The 18,973-nt window shown below is 35.9% G+C and overlaps 1 protein-coding gene across 4 annotated transcripts in view; it reads right to left on the bottom strand.

Moving 5' to 3' along the window:
* The window catches only part of LRBA (LPS responsive beige-like anchor protein), a 776,641-nt gene that overhangs the window by 165,033 nt on the left and 592,635 nt on the right, over window positions 1–18,973 (bottom strand). For all 4 annotated transcript variants that reach the window (XM_061192552.1, XM_061192551.1, XM_061192553.1 and 1 more), the window contains exons 45-46: window positions 6,803–6,943; window positions 5,642–5,761 (exon numbers count right to left, since the gene is read on the bottom strand). In XM_061192552.1, coding sequence (XP_061048535.1) covers window positions 5,642–5,761; window positions 6,803–6,943 — 261 coding nt within the window. The remainder of the gene's footprint in view (window positions 1–5,641; window positions 5,762–6,802; window positions 6,944–18,973) is intronic.

Here is an 18,973-nt window from a genome sequence, read left to right as displayed (position 1 = left end):
TCCTGGCTATTGTAAATTGTGCTGTAATGAACATTGTGGTACATGACTCTTTTTCAATTATGGTTTCCTCAGGGTATATGACCAGTAGTAGGATTGTTGGGTCATATGGTAGTTCTATTTTTAGTTTTTTAAGGAACCTCCATACTGTTCTCCATAGTGGCTGTATCAATTTACATTCCTACCAACAGTGCAAGAGGGTTCCCTTTTCTCCACACCCTCTCCAGCATTTACTGTTTGTAGATTTTTGGATGATGGCCATTCTGACTGGTATGAGGTGATACCTCATTGTAGTTTTGATTTGCATTTCTCTAATGATTAGTGATGTTGAGCATCCTTTCATGTGTCTGTTGGCAATTGGTATATCTTTGGAGAAATGTCTGTTTAGGTCTTCTGCCCATTTTTGGATTGCGTTGCTTGTTTTTTTGATATTGAGCTGCATGAGCAGTTGTATGTTTTGGAGATTAATCCTTTGTCAGTTGCTTTGTTTGCAAATATTTTCTCCCATTCTGAAGGTTGTCTTTTTGTCTTGTTTATGGTTTCCTTTGCTGTGCAAAAGTTTTTAAAATAAATAAATTTATTTATTTATTTATTTATTTATGGCTGTGTCGGGTCTTCATTGTTGCACGTGGGCTTTCTCTAGTTGTGGTGAGCAGGGGCTGCTCTTTGTTGCGGTGCGCGGGCTTCTCATTGCGGGGGCTTCTCATTGCGGTGGCTTCTCTTGCTGAGGAGCAAGGGCTCTAGGTGTGCAGGCTTCAGTAGTTGTGGCACATGGGCTCAGTAGTTGTGGCTCACGGGCTCTGGAGCACAGGCTCAGTTCTTGTGGTGCACGGGCTTAGCTGCTCCATGGCATGTGGGATCTTCCCGGACCAGGGATCGAACCCATGCCCCCTGCATTGGCAGGTGGATTCTTAATCACTGCACCACCAGGGAAGTTCCTGTGCAAAAGCTTTTAAGTTTCATTAGGTCCCATTTGTTTATTTTTGTTTTTATTTCCATTTCTCTAGGAGGTGGGTCAATAAGGATCTTGCTGTGATTTATGTCATAGAGTGGTCTGCCTATGTTTTCCTCTAAGAGTTTTATAGTGTTTGGCCTTACATTTAGGTCTTTAATCCATTTTGAGTTTATTTTTGTATACGGTGTTAGGGAGTGTTCTAATTTCATTCTTTTACATGTAGCTGCCCAGTTTTCTGCTGGGGGATTTTAAAATATTATTTATCACAGTGATGATTCTCCAACCCAATTTTAGCACTTTCTATTCCAGTCCTCAAGACTAGCTATTATTGCTACTACCTGTCAGTTCATATTTAGATGGAGTACAACATCAGGAACATTGTTGCTCAAAGAGGATGAAGGCATTCTTCCTTCCATAAGCAGAAAGCTATCCCTTGGTGTGATGCCAGAACAATGCCCTAAGTCTGCACTGCCAAATGGAGTAGCCACTAGCCACAAGTGGCTATTAAACAATTGAAATGTGGCTAGTCTGAGAAGAGACCTGTTGTAAATATAAAATACACACCAAATCTCAAAGCCTTAATATTAAGAAAAAAAAGAATGTAAAATATCCAATTAATAATTTTATATTGATTACATGCTGAAATAAAAATATTTTGGATATATCAGGTTAAATATATTCTTAAAATCAGTTTCACATGGTCCTTTTGACTTTTTAAAATGTGACTACAAGAAAATCTAAAATTACATATGTGATCGTAATTATGGTTGACATTACATTTCTATTGGACAGTGTGGTAAGCCTAGTTAGAGAACTGATCAACACTTCTGAACTCTTTATCCAGACAGAATAAAAAGCATCACTGAGGGTCAGGCCTGAAATGGAACCACCAATGATGAACCGAAACACAAATGAACCCCCCAATTTTAAAATGGTAAATCATGCTAAAAATGAAAGACTGCTTTAGTGAAATCTAATAATGTCTCTTTCTTCTCTGAAATAAAAATAATTAATATTTTAACCTTTATTTCTTAGGAATAACTTATATTTTTTCAGTAAAATTATTCTCTGAGTATTAGCAGAATGCAAGAAATAGGGATCCTAAGATATTATAGTGACAGTTCCCCTTTAGCAAAAAAAGTTAAGTACTAGAAATGTTATCATCTTATTCTTATTTTTTCCAAAAAATTAGTTAATTAATTAATTATTATTATTATTATTTTTTGCCTGCGCTGCGCTACTTGCGGGATCTTATTTCCCCCACCAGGGATTGAACTTGTACCCTTGCCAGTGAAAGTGCAGAGTCTTAACCACTGGACCGCCAGAGAATTCCCCTGAAAAATTAATTTAAATAAATCTTCTATCTACCTAACAATATTTCATTTTTGTAAAATGTCATGAAAACATTAGAGAATGCATATTAATCAAGCAAGGTATACTTTAGAATCCACTCAGTGAAGTGATTCCTACCACCCACTCACATACTTCACTATCCCCTCTCTACTGTTTAACATTTTCCTTAGTATTTCTAGAAACTCTAACAAGACAACACAAATAAAGATCAGACTATAATTAATATGATTCCATCTGAAATATAATGTTATATCTCAATGTTTATTATAGTGATTTAAATGTGCTTTCTTAATATATTCATTCTTATACATTATATTATTATAATAATTTAAACATGCTTTATAAAGTGTTAGAATGTAACATGAAGAGGCAAGATCAGAAAACAAAAAATAAAAAAGGCATGATTAAATCCCTCCTCAGTCGTAGAAGGACCAACTATAAGGAGGCGCTTTAAATAGCCTATAGCCTGTGTAACCATGTATTATATACTTTTCAAAGTGTTCACTAAGTTGTAGGGTCCAAATTACTGGGTTATTAATATAGAAAATGGAGTAATTTATCAATGTCATATTCACCTTACAGATATTTTATGGTTTAAAAAAAAAAAAAGAAAATTAGGAAAATATACATATTGGTTAGAAGAGCAAGTGGGTTTCATCCAAGTTTGTCCTGAAGAAAATTTCTGTGCCTCTGAACATAATGAAATGGTATTTAAGAATAAAGCTGTATCTCTAAGCAGGCTCCAATCAACTTGACACTTGGAATTTTTAATTCTTTTCTTTTAACTTTTGCCTTAACTTTTTACTCTACTTCTTCATTTAGATGCCCTATATAACTAGGCTAGGAAGCTAGAAATTAAGTAGCACAATAACAAGAACTAAAATTCTAGTATTTGTTTAGTAATTGGGGCTGTTTTTATCAAAGCCTGTTGAGGCATTCAAAGGGAAGCGAGATGCATTTGAGTCATTATTTGTGAAGAAACAAGAGTAATGAGAAAAATAAGGAAGGGGAAAGGTAAAGTTCATATGGGTTTTGGGGGTTTTATTTTTTAATGCTGTAGCTGTTTTGTGTGGGTTTATTTTTTATCTTTTTTACAAGTGGGGTATTTTAAAGGAAATGTTTGGGAAAATGGAACCAGACATGTGCTAATTAAAGAATCTTGACAGAAAAAGGCCGAGATTTAGGAAAAAGAGACAACAAACTACAAGGATCTATCACATGTACCTCCCGTCCAACAAAGCATTAAGCGGGAATGTCTAGTACAGAGAGGTAGAAATTTGAAGATATCCACTACTTCTCTATTACAGAGCAGAAAAAAATTCAAATGCATAATTTTGTTCTTGTTTACACTTCTATTATCAAACTTATGTATGAGGTTATAACTTGGTCCTGAGATACTTAAAAAATAAAGGAATTTAGGAATTAAAAATTTTTTTTCATGTCTTCAATTTGATAACAAAAAGTCAGTCTTATCAATGTTTTCATATGTCCATATCTCTTATGACTTCTCAAAAGGTTAAAGTAAGTAAAGAAATAGCTTTGAGATTAGAAGTAGAAACCATTATTAAATCTGTTAACTATTCTGATTTACTGTTATCTAATTATCCATTTCAAAATTATCTACTGATGATTCTTTTTTTTTTTTTTAATTATGGTCAATTGATTTTTTTTTAAATTTTTTATTTATTGTTTATTTACTTATGGCTGTGTTGGGTCTTCGTTTCTGTGCGAGGGCTTTCTCTAGTTGCGGCAAGTGGGGGCCACTCTTCATCGCGGTGCGCGGGCCTCTCACTATCGCGGCCTCTCCTGTTGCGGAGCACAGGCTCCAGATGCGCAGGCTCAGTAATTGTGGCTCATGGGCCTAGTTGCTCCGCGGCATGTGGGATTTTCCCAGACCAGGGCTCGAACCTGTGTCCCCTGCATTGGCAGGCAGATTCTCAACCACTGCGCCACCAGGGAAGCCCTCTACTGATGATTCTTAAGGAATATGATAATTTCAAGAGTATTTCAGAGTACATTATTTGTGCTATCAAAAATTCCTATAGATGTTCCAATATAAAAGATTATTTCTGGGGACTTCCCTGGTGGTCCAGTGATTGAGAGTCCATCTTGTAATGCAGGGGATGCCGGTTCGATCCCTGGTTGGGAACTAAGATCCCACATGCCACGGAGCAACTAAGCCCGCGTGCTGCAGCTCCTGAGCCTGCTCTGGAGCCCGCATGCCACAACTAGAGAGAAGCCTATACAACGCAATGAAGAACCTGCACATTGCAATGAAAGGTCCTGCATGCCGCAACTAAGACCCGACGCGGCCCCCGCCCCCCCCCCAAAAAAAAAATTACAGAAAGAGATTATTTCTGCATATGATGGAATCTTCAATAAAATATCTTGGCTATAAGCAATGTTATACTCTACAGTAAGATAAAGTATGTGAACACTTTTTATAGACTGTAATGTATCATGACTAAAAGTAAGATACAATTATAATTTTAATTAATTTTTTAAAGTACTCTATAGTAACATAAACATTAGTAATGTAACTTTTCCTCTTTCAAGCCCAAATATTTCTCATATGTTACTTATCATTTTCTCCCATATAGTATAATTATTTATGTATAAGACATAGCTCTTTACGACACCTAAGGACACAACCACAGGCATATCTCGTTTTACTCAACAGCATCTAAACAGTAAAGAAAGAGACACTATGTCACAAAACTAAAATACAGTACTTTTGAGCACAGAAGCAAAAGTATTACATCAGCTACTGTGCAAAGTTTTTGAGCTACTGAACATACATATAGATAGAATAACTCATTTCCCCTCAACAATAAAGCAATTCTATAACAAGCAGAGTCAGGTAGGCATTTAGAACCAGCAGTAGGTAAAAGATGATTACCTTAAGAATAGAGACAGGGGATTGCTAAAGTATCAATAAAATGAAATAAGTTGAATTAAACTAAACATCTGAGATCTTTCTCACAGTATTTTTGTGACTATATTAATTTTATTGAGTTTGGAATTCCATTACGCATGCTGCCTTACATCCATACTACTATATTTTTCCTTTAAAAAGGATTCCAAGGAGGAAGGAAAACAACTGTTCCACAATTAAAGAGAGAGATGAGACAGACAGACAGAAAGAGACAGACACAGGAGGTAGAGGGAGAAAGAGAGAGAAATCTTATATAATGGTTATTGGCCACTTAATTAAGACCTCATCCTTTGAGGCTCACCTTTAGTAAATAGGGCTGTATTGCAAGAGAGAAATTATCAACATTCATTCAATAAGAAACACATTGGCAATAATAATTGTAAAATGAAGTATTTCTGTACCTTAATATCAGATGTATCACGCTGACTGTTTCGCCAAGCTCTGGAAATTGATGAAAAAGTTCGATCTGCATGATCAAATTTCCCTCCTTGTAAATTTAGGAACGAAGTTGTGAAGGGTTCCTAAAAAATAAGCCATTTAAAAGAGCCATATATTCCCTCATGCATAAAAATGTGGTTTTTATAAATCTTTATATCTAAATACTTAGTGACCAATGGACATTAGCCAGTAATACGTACTAGGCATAGACTGGGAATTATACCTAAATTATTACATTAATATTCTTACATTATTTTTGTTTCAGAAGAAATATTTCCAAAATTTAGTATTTTTCAGACTCTCTTCAATATTTTTCAGACTCTCTTCCTTTCCAAGAACAATTTATTAGTAACATTCAGACATAAATTAGACTGCATTTGCTTCACAGTCCAGGGAAACAGTCCAATATGTAATTTTCCTATTGTTATGGCTCAATATTTAATTTATGATTAAGAAAAGAAAAATGTTTGGAAGATTTAAAAGCCTCCTTTTAGTTAAAGAACACTTAAACACATATTAGTGGATAATTGCTTGAAATTAGCTAAGCACTATAAATTACCTCTAGGATTTATATCTGCCTGTACCCTCTAACAAGCTTTAATTAACGATGTGCTGCTAATGCTTTCCCAAAGAAATTACTTTCTAGTAGATGAATCACCTTTCAATTTTACGGAAACATTTCTTGTTTAACCAATATGTTATCAATACACAGCAGTCTTGGTGTAAATTACAAACACACCTTATTCCATTTGGGGCAACTGAAGTTTCCAAAATATATGAATATATGCCTGTGTTAAGGGAATCTTATTTAGTTCTTATTTTAATAGACTACATTTGAAAATAACATATGTTACAATTTAGAGTCTGGTAAGATATCAACGATTTGAAGAGGCAAATTTAAGGAAAAAGATTCACGCAATTCCAGGTGAAACATTTTTATGGCCATTCTACAGTAACATGTTATAAAATACAGATCAAATGGGATAAAGAGATACTTATATAGAGCCTCAATCACTGAAAAAAATTTCACCGTTCAAAAAAGATGCTGATGATTTTTAATCAATGCATATTCTCCACAACATTGAATTTACTTATTTATGGTTTATTATTCAAATTGAACTTACTATTCTTAGCAGCCATGCAAGAACAAAACTTGCAGTTGAGTAATGAGTGCCATAGTGGAACTTTGGAACTTGATCGTCTTCCCAGGATTCATAACGCTCTGCAAAGAATGCTGCTCTTTTTGGATTCAAAGCTCCTATTGGCTGCCAACGGGGAGGAGAAAAAACAAGAACACATAAATACAATCGTCCTTAATTTCTTTCTCTCTTCAAATGTTATCTAATCAGCAAGTGTGAAAGTGAATTAAAAATACATACTATTCAAATTAAAGCAGTGTTACAGTCAGAGAGTGGATGGAAATATAAATGTATTTTTCAATGCACATTAAATATACACATATAAGTGAATGGAGAAACCTGTCATTTCTCAATAAGTCTAGTTTCTGTTGAATAAAGGTCTTTAATCAGCCCATAACAAGCATTTTCATGAAGATAATTACATGAAGTGAATATTAGTTATACGATACTTTGGAGAGCATCTCTGAAATCCTCTTTAGTTCATTAGAAGCAACAACCAGAAACAGAATCTTGAAGCTAAAGTTTTAACATATCATAGATTCTGAGAAGACAATGCAACAAAATTGGGCGGGGGGTGGGGGGGGGAGAAGGAGTGCAAGGGGGAGATTGTGTGAAAAAGGGATTAAATGTAAATCTAGAAATTTCTAACAGTATGAGTAAAACCAAAATTTAGAAGACAAAAACATGCCGGCATGAAATTTTTTTTTAATGTGTAACATGAATAGAATATTAGACAGATTACGAGCTTGTACAACAATACTTTACAGCAGAGGTCCCTAAAGCAGTATAGCGAAGTGATGAAGAGCCTGGGTTTACTGGAGTGGTAACAATACCCAGTCAGAAAGTTGTTTTGGAAAATAAAATGAGTAAGTACATGGAGGGACAAACCATACCTGACAATATTCAATGAATGCTATTATTTTTAAGGTTATCTTTTAGCAATGGGGTAAAGTTTGAATAAAACAATAGCCTATAAGCCCCCAGAATATTGGTTGGTATAAGATAAGAGCATAATAAATGTTAGCTGGTACCATTATTGTTACTGCTGCTGTTGTTATTCAGGGAATTCATGAACTCCATTAAACAGTAAGCAAAATTTCATGTGATTATGCACATGTACATTTTCTTCAGGAAGACATACAGAGTATTCTAAGATTCTCAAAGGGGTCTAAGGGCTTAAAAAACAAGTAACAATTCATTCTCATAAAACATTCTAATCTCTAGAAAATCTCTACTCTTTATTTAAAATGTAAGTACCAATTCACTGAAAAAAAATTAAGATTACTTTCTTTAATGAAAACCTATCAATTAATCACTCATTTATATGAGAAAGAAAATATCTGATCATTTATGCAAAAAATGTTAAACTGAAATTTAAAATACTGGTTTTAAAATAGATGCATTCAGAAATATTCTACGGAAAATGAAGCAAAGTTAAACTAGTTTTTAAATTGCTTTTCATGTTAAAAAGTAATTTTAAGCAGTATTTTAAATGATCATTTTGGCTATATTTCTTAAAATTGTTAATTATTTTTTCAAAACTGCCATTTATCTCTAGTACCTTTCATTCTCTTTCAATAGGATGGTTCTAATCAACATTTTATTTTAAGCCCTTTTTTTTTAACTTTACAAGCAAATTTTTAAAAACCTTTAGTTGATTATTATTTTAAACCAGTATCACAGTATACCAATTTAAAATGACATCTTTTAAAGCATTAGTTTCTGTACAAAAGAGTTAAATCTGATTTACTAAACTTATGCCAGTTAAGAATGGGACTGACTCCAAGAAATCTTTGTTACAGAACCAATTTGGAATGCCTTTAAATGTATTTTAGCTGTTGTCCCTGAAGACTGAGCCATGCAAAAGGAAAGAAAGAAGAAATAAAATCACTGGAAGACAAATTACGTGAAAACAAAATCAATGCTCCTTTTGTATGGTTCTGCAGCATATTAAGTATTCACTTTATGTGCTCCTATTTTTATTACTCTCCAAATGAGTACACCCCCAAAATCAATAGTTATAGAATCACATTTCTTGAATATAATGCTAAAACCAATTAGGATTGATTTCACTAGCATCCGAAAAAAAATGGCATCGTGCAGAGATCCATATACATAGAACCCACAGTATTGATTCTGGCTGTGATTGTTACAGTTGATTTCTGAAGCCTGCTACAGGACAGCTATCAAGACATAGGACATTTATTTGCAAGCATATAAAAAAGAAATCCCCAAATAAAAGAAGGTTAAAAAAAAAAAAAAAGACCAGTGGAGCTGTGCAATGACAATGATACACTATCAGCTTACTCAGAGAAGTTACAGTGGGAATACACACATTGAATTATACATTACGCGAAAGCACTGATTTATTGTGGTAATAACATCCACCTCATTAAAAGATTCTGCTTTGCTGCAGTTGGAAGGCTACATATTGTTTACTGCTATAAATTAATGGCAGTGCAAAGAAGACTGTAGAACCATCCTAACAATAGATCTGTAATGACAGTGCTGTATATCACAGCTTCCTCAGCAGCTTCATAATAAAATGGAGACAATGTATTGAGCTAATACATTCTACCATGCTGGCCCATATTTTTCTGACAATTGCTTTAAAAGATGAGCTGAATCCAACTATGTTATAATGCTGCAAAACATTTAACTAAGCAAGAGTCAGTCATACACCAAAGTGCATCATAGCATTTTTGAAACATTATCTAAATCAGCATTTCAAGATGTTTATTCATCTCTGCAAAAGAACTAAAAGTAAATGCTGATGGTTCCTCTTACTTATACAGTATATTAAGAGCAACAAATGGAGGGCAATTCAGGAAGATGCCTAGTACTATCATCCTACAGAAAGCTCTTTGTACAATTTAACTGTAAAAGCTTGACAGATTATTTTTCAAAATCAGCAAATTGATTAAAGGAAGAAGAGCAAAAATACTGGTCATTTAAAATGATCATGACTTCCTGGAAAAAAATCAATAAAAAATAAGTATTGATTAGAGAGGTATAATTCAAGTTCATAACCAGGTAAATATGAATAGGCTGAGGATATAGAAAAATAATTTTAAACACTACAAAAAGATAACAAATAGAATTATATAAGGTTTTTAAAATCTGCAAAATAATAAAAGAACCTTAATCACAACAAGATGAAAAAGTGATTCAAATAAAATGGAATTATTTAAAAATTAGAGTATCAGGACTACCACCACAAGCATTTACGTTAAAAAAGAAATGGAAATAAGAACTTGGATTAAATAGGAAAAGACAAATTAAAGAAAAAAGAACACCAGAACTCTTGAAAATGTATAAATAGCAAAAAAAAAAAAAAAAAAAAAATCACTACACATAGGATATATTAATCTCATGAATAGCAAAGTTGACAACTGTGGTAGATTGGTAAGTATTCTGTTTGAAATTCTCATGTGATACCTTTCAGAACAAGATATGCAAAGCAAAACTTTCTAAATCAGGTTTTAAAGAATATTACAATAAAAAAATCTTTTGTTACCTTTTTTGAGAAGTAATTTTGCTAATTATTACAGATATAAAAATACTGCATGTAAAGTGCCCAGTTCAGTGCCTGGAATGCAGTAAGTTATTAGTAATAATAATTATTGTTATTTTTCAGCTTATTTGATCAAGAATATTTAAGAAAAAAAGCCATTAAACAAGCCTGATGAAATTAATGTTGTCTATTAAGAAAGAAAGTAATTAAGCATCACAATCATCTAATGGTACATGCAGTACTGTGCATTATCTGTCAGAAGCCTAACAGTACACAGTAGACATCAAAACTGCATTACCCTATCTCAAAAACATAATCAAAAACAAAATTATCTTTCAAAAGTCCAAAGGGCCTCCAAATTTTACTGTGAAAAGCATATGAAATGTCAAGCAGGTTACAATCATCTAGTACTACATTAATTAAAAACAAATGGTATTGGATTCAAAGACCCCTACAACCACCCAACACAGACTCCTTCATCTGATTACTAGTAAAAGTTAAGCTGTAAAATGACTGTAGTGTCCATACAAAGTTTTTGCTTTCTTTTTAAAAATTTTCTTAACTGAAGTTATCTAATTAATAACCTCCAGCTTACATTTTGTATTTTATAAAACATTATTATGCATTCTCACAATAAATGTGAGCTAGATAACCCTATTTTAATAATGAAGAAAATAAGTATCTTGAATAACCTAGCTCAAAATCAACATAAATCTAGGAAACAAAAATCCAGTACTCAAATCCAGTCTTTGGGCCATTTTATCCATAAACTGTTGTATTACAAAATGTTTTTCCTGATTTCAACAATTTCCCACTTTCTTACACTTCCATTTTTCAAATATGATATTTATTTAATAGGTTTATTTAAAAGACTAATAATATATGTAAAGTGCTTAGAAGAGCTCCTGGCACAAAGTACTCAATAATAAGTATAGCTGCTATTAATGTTGTTGTAATTGTTATTATCACCATCACCAGAATTCCTTCTTCCTTTTGAGATTTATATGTGAACTGTTGCAATTTATATCAACTTTTCAGAAGTGAAGTTCCAAACTGCTGGACCATGGTTACAATTACTAAGAGTAAGAAAGTTGTAGGGAATTGGCAATAAATCTCAGAAATTCTACAAAGTATAGATTTGCTTGAGTTAACAACCTTCTCTTTTAAAATCTAAGTCTAAAAAGATATTTTTTCCATCTTTCTGTGAAAGCTTTCTTTGGTAATCATTAAACCTTAACATCTGGAGAGGAGAAGCAGGAGAGAAGATTAGAGGAAAAGAAAAAGGTCATTATGGAGCAACAGATTCAGAAATGGGGCCGTTGGACACGCTAAAGGATAGTGTATCATAAACATACATGTTGTGGGTAAAGAGCGGAATGGGGAAGAGCTGTCAAAAGTGAAAATGGGCTCATGAAGGGGAGGCAAAAGAGCATGATTACTTTTAGGATCGTGCTTAGGATCTCAATGACTGGCCTAAAGCCATCTGTCAATGTTATCTTCATTTGGTATGATTAGAACACTGGAAATATCCTTTAATTCCAGGACTACACATAAACCCTGTCCTATAACATACAAGAGGGCATACAGGCAAGAGAGGTTATACATTATTTTATTCTGGAAGTAGGGCAGTCCTATAGATATCAAAAAAGAGCGATCACAAAGTGAGGACAAGGAAAAGGTAACAATGTGGTTGAACCCAATGTTATATGAATCCGATGTTATAAAAATGTCACGTTAAAGGAAAGAATCATGTTAATTAAGTGTAAGGTACTTGATATTCAGGAACAAATTAAGCAAAAATCTTCAAATTCAGACAATGAAAGAGGATGGACTATCAGGAAATGTGACATCATAAAAGATGGTCATTCCTGGTTAGAGAATAATGATTTGTTTTGGGAAGATTACAGGAAATAACTATGATAAACATATTAAAGAGGCTATTCTATCTGATGACAATGCAACTATTTATTGGCTATACATGAAGGGTCTAAGAGTCTTAAGTAAATTATCTCACTATATTTACAACAACACCTTAATATACAAAACTATTAGCTTTCCCAATTTACAGGTGAAAGAATTGAGTCTGGGAGAAGTTAAATAACTATCAAAGATTGGTTCCCCAGTCAATAGTGGAGCCAAAATTCAGAGTCACATCTAACTAAATTGACTAGTAAATCCTAGAATAACTTCAGTTGTATGGATTGATGAAAGTGTTGGTGCTGAATCTGCAAGGGCACTGGAATCCTTTCATGGGAGGTTTAGATTAAATGCTCTTCTGAAAAAATGTTATTTATGTTTTTATTCCCACCTATATAATGTGTGTGGATATCAATTTAGCAGAAGGCTTCACAAAAGGGGGAGAGAGATGAATATTTTGTCTTGGGGATGCCGAAAAATGGTTGGCAAAAACAGCTTTTAAAAAAGTGAACACAGGGGCGCCTTCAAGATGGCGGAGTAGTAAGACGTGGAGATCACCTTCCTCCGCACAAACACATCAAAAGTACATCTACATGTGGAACAACAACTACAGAACACCTACTGAACGCTGGCAGAAGACCTCAGACCTCCCAAAAGGCAAGAAACTCCCCACGTACCTGGGTAGGACAAAAGAAAAAAGGAAAAACGGAGACAAAAGAATAGGGATGGGACCTGCACCTCGGGGAGGAAGCTGTGAAGGAAGAAAAGTTTCCACACACTAGGAAGCCCCTTCACTGGTGGAGATGGGGGGTGGGCAGGGCGGAAGCTCTGGAGCCACGGAGGAGAGCGCAGCCACAGGGGTGCAGAGGGGAAAGCGGAGAGACTCCCGCACAGAGGATCGGTGCCAACCAGCACTCACCAGCCCGAGAGGCTTGTCTGCTCACTGGCTGGGGCAGGTGGGGGCTGGGAGCTGAGGCTCGGGCTTCGGAGGTCGGATCCCAGGGAGAGGACTGGGGTTGGCTGCGTGAACACAGCTTGAAAGGGGCTAGTGTGCCACAGCTAGCCGGGAGGGAGTCTGGGAAAAAGTCTGGACCTGCCTAAGAGGCAAGAGACCATTGTTTCGGGGTGTGCAAGGAGAGGGGATTCAGAGCACCACCTAAATAAGCTACAGAGATGGGCACGAGCCACGGCTATCAGCACGGACCCCAGAGACGGGCATGAAATGCTAAGGCTGCTGCTGCAGCCACCAAGAAGCCTGTGTGCAAGCACAGGTCACTATCCACACCTCTCCTCCCAGGAGGCTGTGCAGCCCGCCACTGCCAGGGTCCCATGATCCAGGGACAACTTCCCGAGAACACACGGCACGCCTCAGGCTGTTGCAACGTCACGCCGGCCTCTGCTGCTGCAGGCTCACTCCGCATTCTGTACCCCTCCCTCTCCCGAGCCTGAGTGAGCCAGAGCTCCCTAATCAGCCGCTCCTTTAACCCTCTTCTGTCTGGGTGGGAACAGAGGTCCTCAGGTGACCTACACGCAGAGGCGGGACCAAATCCAAAGCTGAACCCCAGGAGCTGTGCAAACAAAGAAGAGAAAGGGAAATTTCTCCCAGCACCCTCAGGAGCAGCAGATTAAATCACAATCAACCTGATGTATCCTGCATCTGTGGAATACCTGAGTAGACAACGAATCATCCCAAAATTGAGGTGGTGGACTTTGGGAGCAACTATAGACTTGGGGTTTGCTTTCTGCATTAAATTTGTTTCTGGTCTTATGTTTATCTTAGTTGAGTACTTAGAGCTTATTATCATTGGTAGATTGTTTATTGATTTGGTTGCTCTCTTCCTTTTTTTATTTTTCATATATATATTTTTTTCTTTTTTTTCCTTTTTCTCTTTTTGTGAGTGTTATGTGTATGCTTCTTTGTGTGATTTTGTCTGTATAGCTTTGCTTCTGCCCATATATCCTAGGGTTCTGACTGTACGCTTTTGTTTTTTTTTTTTTATAAATTTATTTATTTATTTATTTATTTATTTTTGGGTGTGTCGGGTCTTCGTTTCTGTGCGAGGGCCTTCTCTAGTTGCGGCAAGCGGGGGCCACTCTTCATCGCGGTGTGTGGGCCTCTCACTGTCGCGGCCTCTCTTGTTGCGGAGCACAGGCTCCAGACGTGCAGGCTCAGTAGTTGTGGCTCACGGGCCCAGCTGCTCCGTGGCATGTGGGATCTTCCCAGACCAGGGCTCGAACCCATGACCCCTGCATTGGCAGGCAGATTCTCAACCACTGCACCACCAGGGAAGCCCTGTTATTTTTAATATAGTTTTTAGCACTTGTTATCATTGGAGGATTTGTTTTTTGGTTTGGATGGTCTCTTCATTCTTTCCCTCTTTCTTTTATTTTTATTTATTTATTTATTTATTTTTCTTTTATTTTTAATTACTTATTTTTTTAAATAATTTTTTCCTATTCTAATAATTTATTTAATTAATTAATTTATTTTCTTTCTTTCGTTCTTTTTGTTTCTCCCTTTTCTTCTGAGCCGTGTGGCTGGCAGGGTCTTGGTGCTCTGGCTGGGTATCAGGCCTGAGCCTCTGAGCTGGGAGACCCGGAGTTCAGGACATTGGTCCACTAGAGACCTCCCAGCTCCACATAATATCAAACGGCAAAAGCTCTCCCAGAGATCTCCATCTCAACACTAAGACCCAGCTCCACTCAACGATCAGCAAGCTAGAGTTCTAGACACCCCATGCCATACAACTAGCAAGACAGGAACACAACCCCACCTATTAGCAGAGAGGTTGCCTAAAATCATAATAAGGTCACAGACACCCCAAAACACACCACCGGACGTGGGCCTGCCCAACACAAAGACAAGATCCAGCCTCATCCACCAGAACACAGGCACTAATCCCCTCCACCAGGAAGCCTACACAACCGACTGAACCAATCTTAGCCACTGGGGGTAGACACCAAAAACAACGGGAACTACGAACCTGCAGGCTGCAATAAGGAGACTCCAAACACAGGAAGTTAAGCAAAATTAGAAAACAGAGAAACACACAGCAGATGAATGAGCAAGGTAAAACCCACCAGACCAAGCAAATGAAGAGGAAATAGGCAGTCTACCTGAAAAAGAATTCAGAGTAATGATAGTAAAGGTGATCCAAAATCTTGGAAATAGAATGGAGAAAAAACAAGAAACATTTAACAAGGACCTAGAAACACTAAACAGCAAACAAACAATAATGAACAACACAATAAATGAAATTAAAAATGCTCTAGAAGGAATCAATAGCAGAATAACTGAGGCAGAAGAACAGATAAGTGACCTGGAAGAAAAAATAGTGGAAATAACTACTGCAGAGCAGGATAAAGAAAAAAGAATGAAAAGAACTGAGGACAATCCCAGAGACTTCTGGAACAATATTAAACGCACCAACATTCAAATTACAGGGGTCAGAGAAGAAGAAGAGAAAAAAAAAACGGGCTGAGAGAATACCTGAAGAGATGATAGTTGAAAACTTCCCTAATATGGGAAAGGAAATAGTCAATCAAGTCCAGGAAGTGCAGAGAGTTCCAAACAGGATAAATCCAAGGAGAAACACGCCAAGACACATATTAATCAAACTATCAAAAATTAAATACAAAGAGAAAATACTATAATTGGCAAGGGACAGACAACAAATAACATACAAGGGAATCCCGATAAGGTTAACAGTTGATCTTTCAGCAGAAACTCGGCAGCCAGAAGGGAGTGGCAAGACATATTTAAAGTGATGAAAGGGAAAAACCTACAACCAAGATTACTCTACCCAGCAAGGATCTCATTCAGATTCGACGGAGATTTTAAAACCTTTACAGACAAGCAAAAGCTAAGAGAATTCAGCACCACCAAACCAGCTTTAAAACAAATGCTAAAGGAACTTCTCTAGGCAGGAAACACAAGAGAAGGAAAAGACCTACAATAACAAACCCAAATCAATTAAGAAAATGGTAATAGGAACATACATATCGATAACTACCTTAAATGTAAATGGATTAAATACTCCCACCAAAAGACATAGACTGGCTGAATGGATACAAAAACAAGACCCATACATAGGCTGTCTACAAGAGACCCACTTCAGACCTAGGGAAACATACAGACTGAAAGTGAGGGGATGGAAAAAGACATTCCATGCAAATGGAAATCAAAAGAAAGCTGGAGTAGCAATTCTCATATCAGACAAAATAGACTTTAAAATAAAGACTATTACAAGAGACAGAGAAGGACACTACATAACGATCAAGGGATCAATCCAAGAAGAAGATATAACAATTGTAAATATTTATGCACCCAACATAAAGCACCTCAATACATAAGACAAATGCTAACAGCCATAAAAGGGGAAATCGACAGTAACACAATCACAGTAGGGAACTTGAACACCCCACTTTCACCAATGGACAGATCATCCAAAATGAAAATAAATAAGGAAACACAAGCGTTAAATGATACATGAAACAAGATGGACTTAACTGATAATTATAGGACATTCCATCCAAAAACAACAGAATACACTTTCTTCTCAAGTGCTCATGGAACATTCTCCAGGATAGATCATATCTTGGGTCACAAATCAAGCCTTGGTAAATTTAAGAAAATTGAAATCGTATCAAGTACCTTTTCCAACTATGAGACTAGATATCAATTATAGGAAAAAATCTGTAAAAGATACAAATAAATGGAGGCTAAACAATATACCACTAAATAAACAAGAGATCACTGAATAAATCAAAGATGAAATAAAAAAATACCTAGAAACAAATGACAATGAAAACATGATGACCCAAAACCTATGGGATGCAGCAAAAGCAGTTCTAAATGCGAAGTTTATAGCAATACAATCCTACCTCAAGAAACAAGAAACATCTCAAATAAACAACCTAACCTTACACCTAAAGCAATTAGAGAAAGAACAACAAAAAAACCCCAAAGTTATCAGAAGGAAAGAAATCATAAAGATCAGATCAGAAATAAATGAAAAAGAAATGAAGGAAACGATAACAAAGATCAATAAAACTAAAAGCTGGTTCTTTGAGAGATAAACAAAATTGATAAATCATTAGCCAGACTCATCAAGAAAAAAAGGGAGAAGATTCAAATCAACAGAATTAGAAATGAAAAAGGAGAAGTAACAACTGCCACTGCAGAAATACAAAGGATCATGAGAGATTACTACAAGCAACTCTATGCCAATAAAATGGACAACCTGAAAAAAATGGACAAATTCATAGAAAAGCACAACCTTCCAAGACTGAACCAGGAAGAAATAGAAAATATAAACAGACCAGTCACAAGCACCGAAATTGAAACTGATTAAAAACCTTGCAAGAAACAAAAGCCCAGGACCAGATGGCTTCACAGGCGAATTCTATCAAACATTTAGAGAAGACCTTAACCCTATCCTTCTCAAACTCTTCCAAAATATAGCAGAGGGAGGAACACTCCCAAACTCATCTACAAGGCCACCATCACCCTGATACCAAAACCAGACAAAGCTGCCACAAAAAAAGAACACTACAGGCCTATAACACTGATGAATATAGATGCAAAAATCCTCAACAAAATACTAGCAAACAGAATCCAACAGCACATAAAAGGATCATACACCATGATCAAGTGGGGTTTATCCCAGGAATGCAAGGCTTCTTGAATATACCCAAATCAATCAATGTGATAAACCATATTAACAAATTGAAGGAGAAAAACCAATACTGAAGGATCATCACAGTAGATGCAGAAAAAGCTTTTGACAAAAATTCAACACTCATTCAACACCCACACATGACAAAAACCCTCCACAAAGTAGGCACAGAGGGAACTTACCTCAACATAATAAAGGCCATATATGACAAACCCACAGCCAACATCATTCTCAATGGTGAAAAACTGAAACCATTTCTACTAAGATCAGGAACAAGACAAGGTTGCCCACTCTCACCACTATTATTCAACATAGTTTTGGAAGTGTTAGCCACAGCAATCAGAGAAGAAAAAGAAATAAAAGGAATCCAAATCGGAAAAGAAGGAGTAAAGCTGTTACTGTTTGCAGATGACATGATACTATACATGGGGAATCCTAAAGATGCTACCAGAAAACCACTAGAGCTAATCAATGAATTTGGTAAAGTAGCAGGATACAAAATTAATGCACATAAATCTCTTGCATTCCTATACACTAATGATGAAAAATCTGAAAGAGAAATTAAGGAAACACTCCCATTTACCATTGCAACAAAAAGAATAAAATACCTAGGAACAAGCCTACCTAAGGAGACAAAAGACCTGTATGCAGAAAACTATAAGACACTGATGAAAAAAATTAAAGATGATACAAACAGATGGAGAGATATACCACATTCTTGGATTGGAAGAATCAAGATTTTGAAAATGATTATATTACCTAATCTACAGATTCAATGCACTCCCTATCAAACTACCAATGTCATTTTTCACAGAACTAGAACAAAAAATTTCACAATTTGTATGGAAACACAAAAGACCCCGAGTAGCCAAAGCAATCTTGAGAAAGAAAAACGGAGCTGGAGGAATTAGGCTCCCTGACTTCAGACTATACTACAAAGCTACAGTAATCAAGACAGTATGGTACTGGCACAGAAACAGAAATATAGATCAATGGAACAGGATAGAAAGGCCAGAGACAAATCCACACACATATGGTCACCTTATT

The sequence above is a fragment of the Eubalaena glacialis genome, chromosome 5 (genome assembly GCF_028564815.1).
Source record: "Eubalaena glacialis isolate mEubGla1 chromosome 5, mEubGla1.1.hap2.+ XY, whole genome shotgun sequence".
Classification (NCBI taxonomy): domain Eukaryota; kingdom Metazoa; phylum Chordata; class Mammalia; order Artiodactyla; family Balaenidae; genus Eubalaena; species Eubalaena glacialis.
This window is presented reverse-complemented; position numbering and strand designations above follow the sequence as displayed.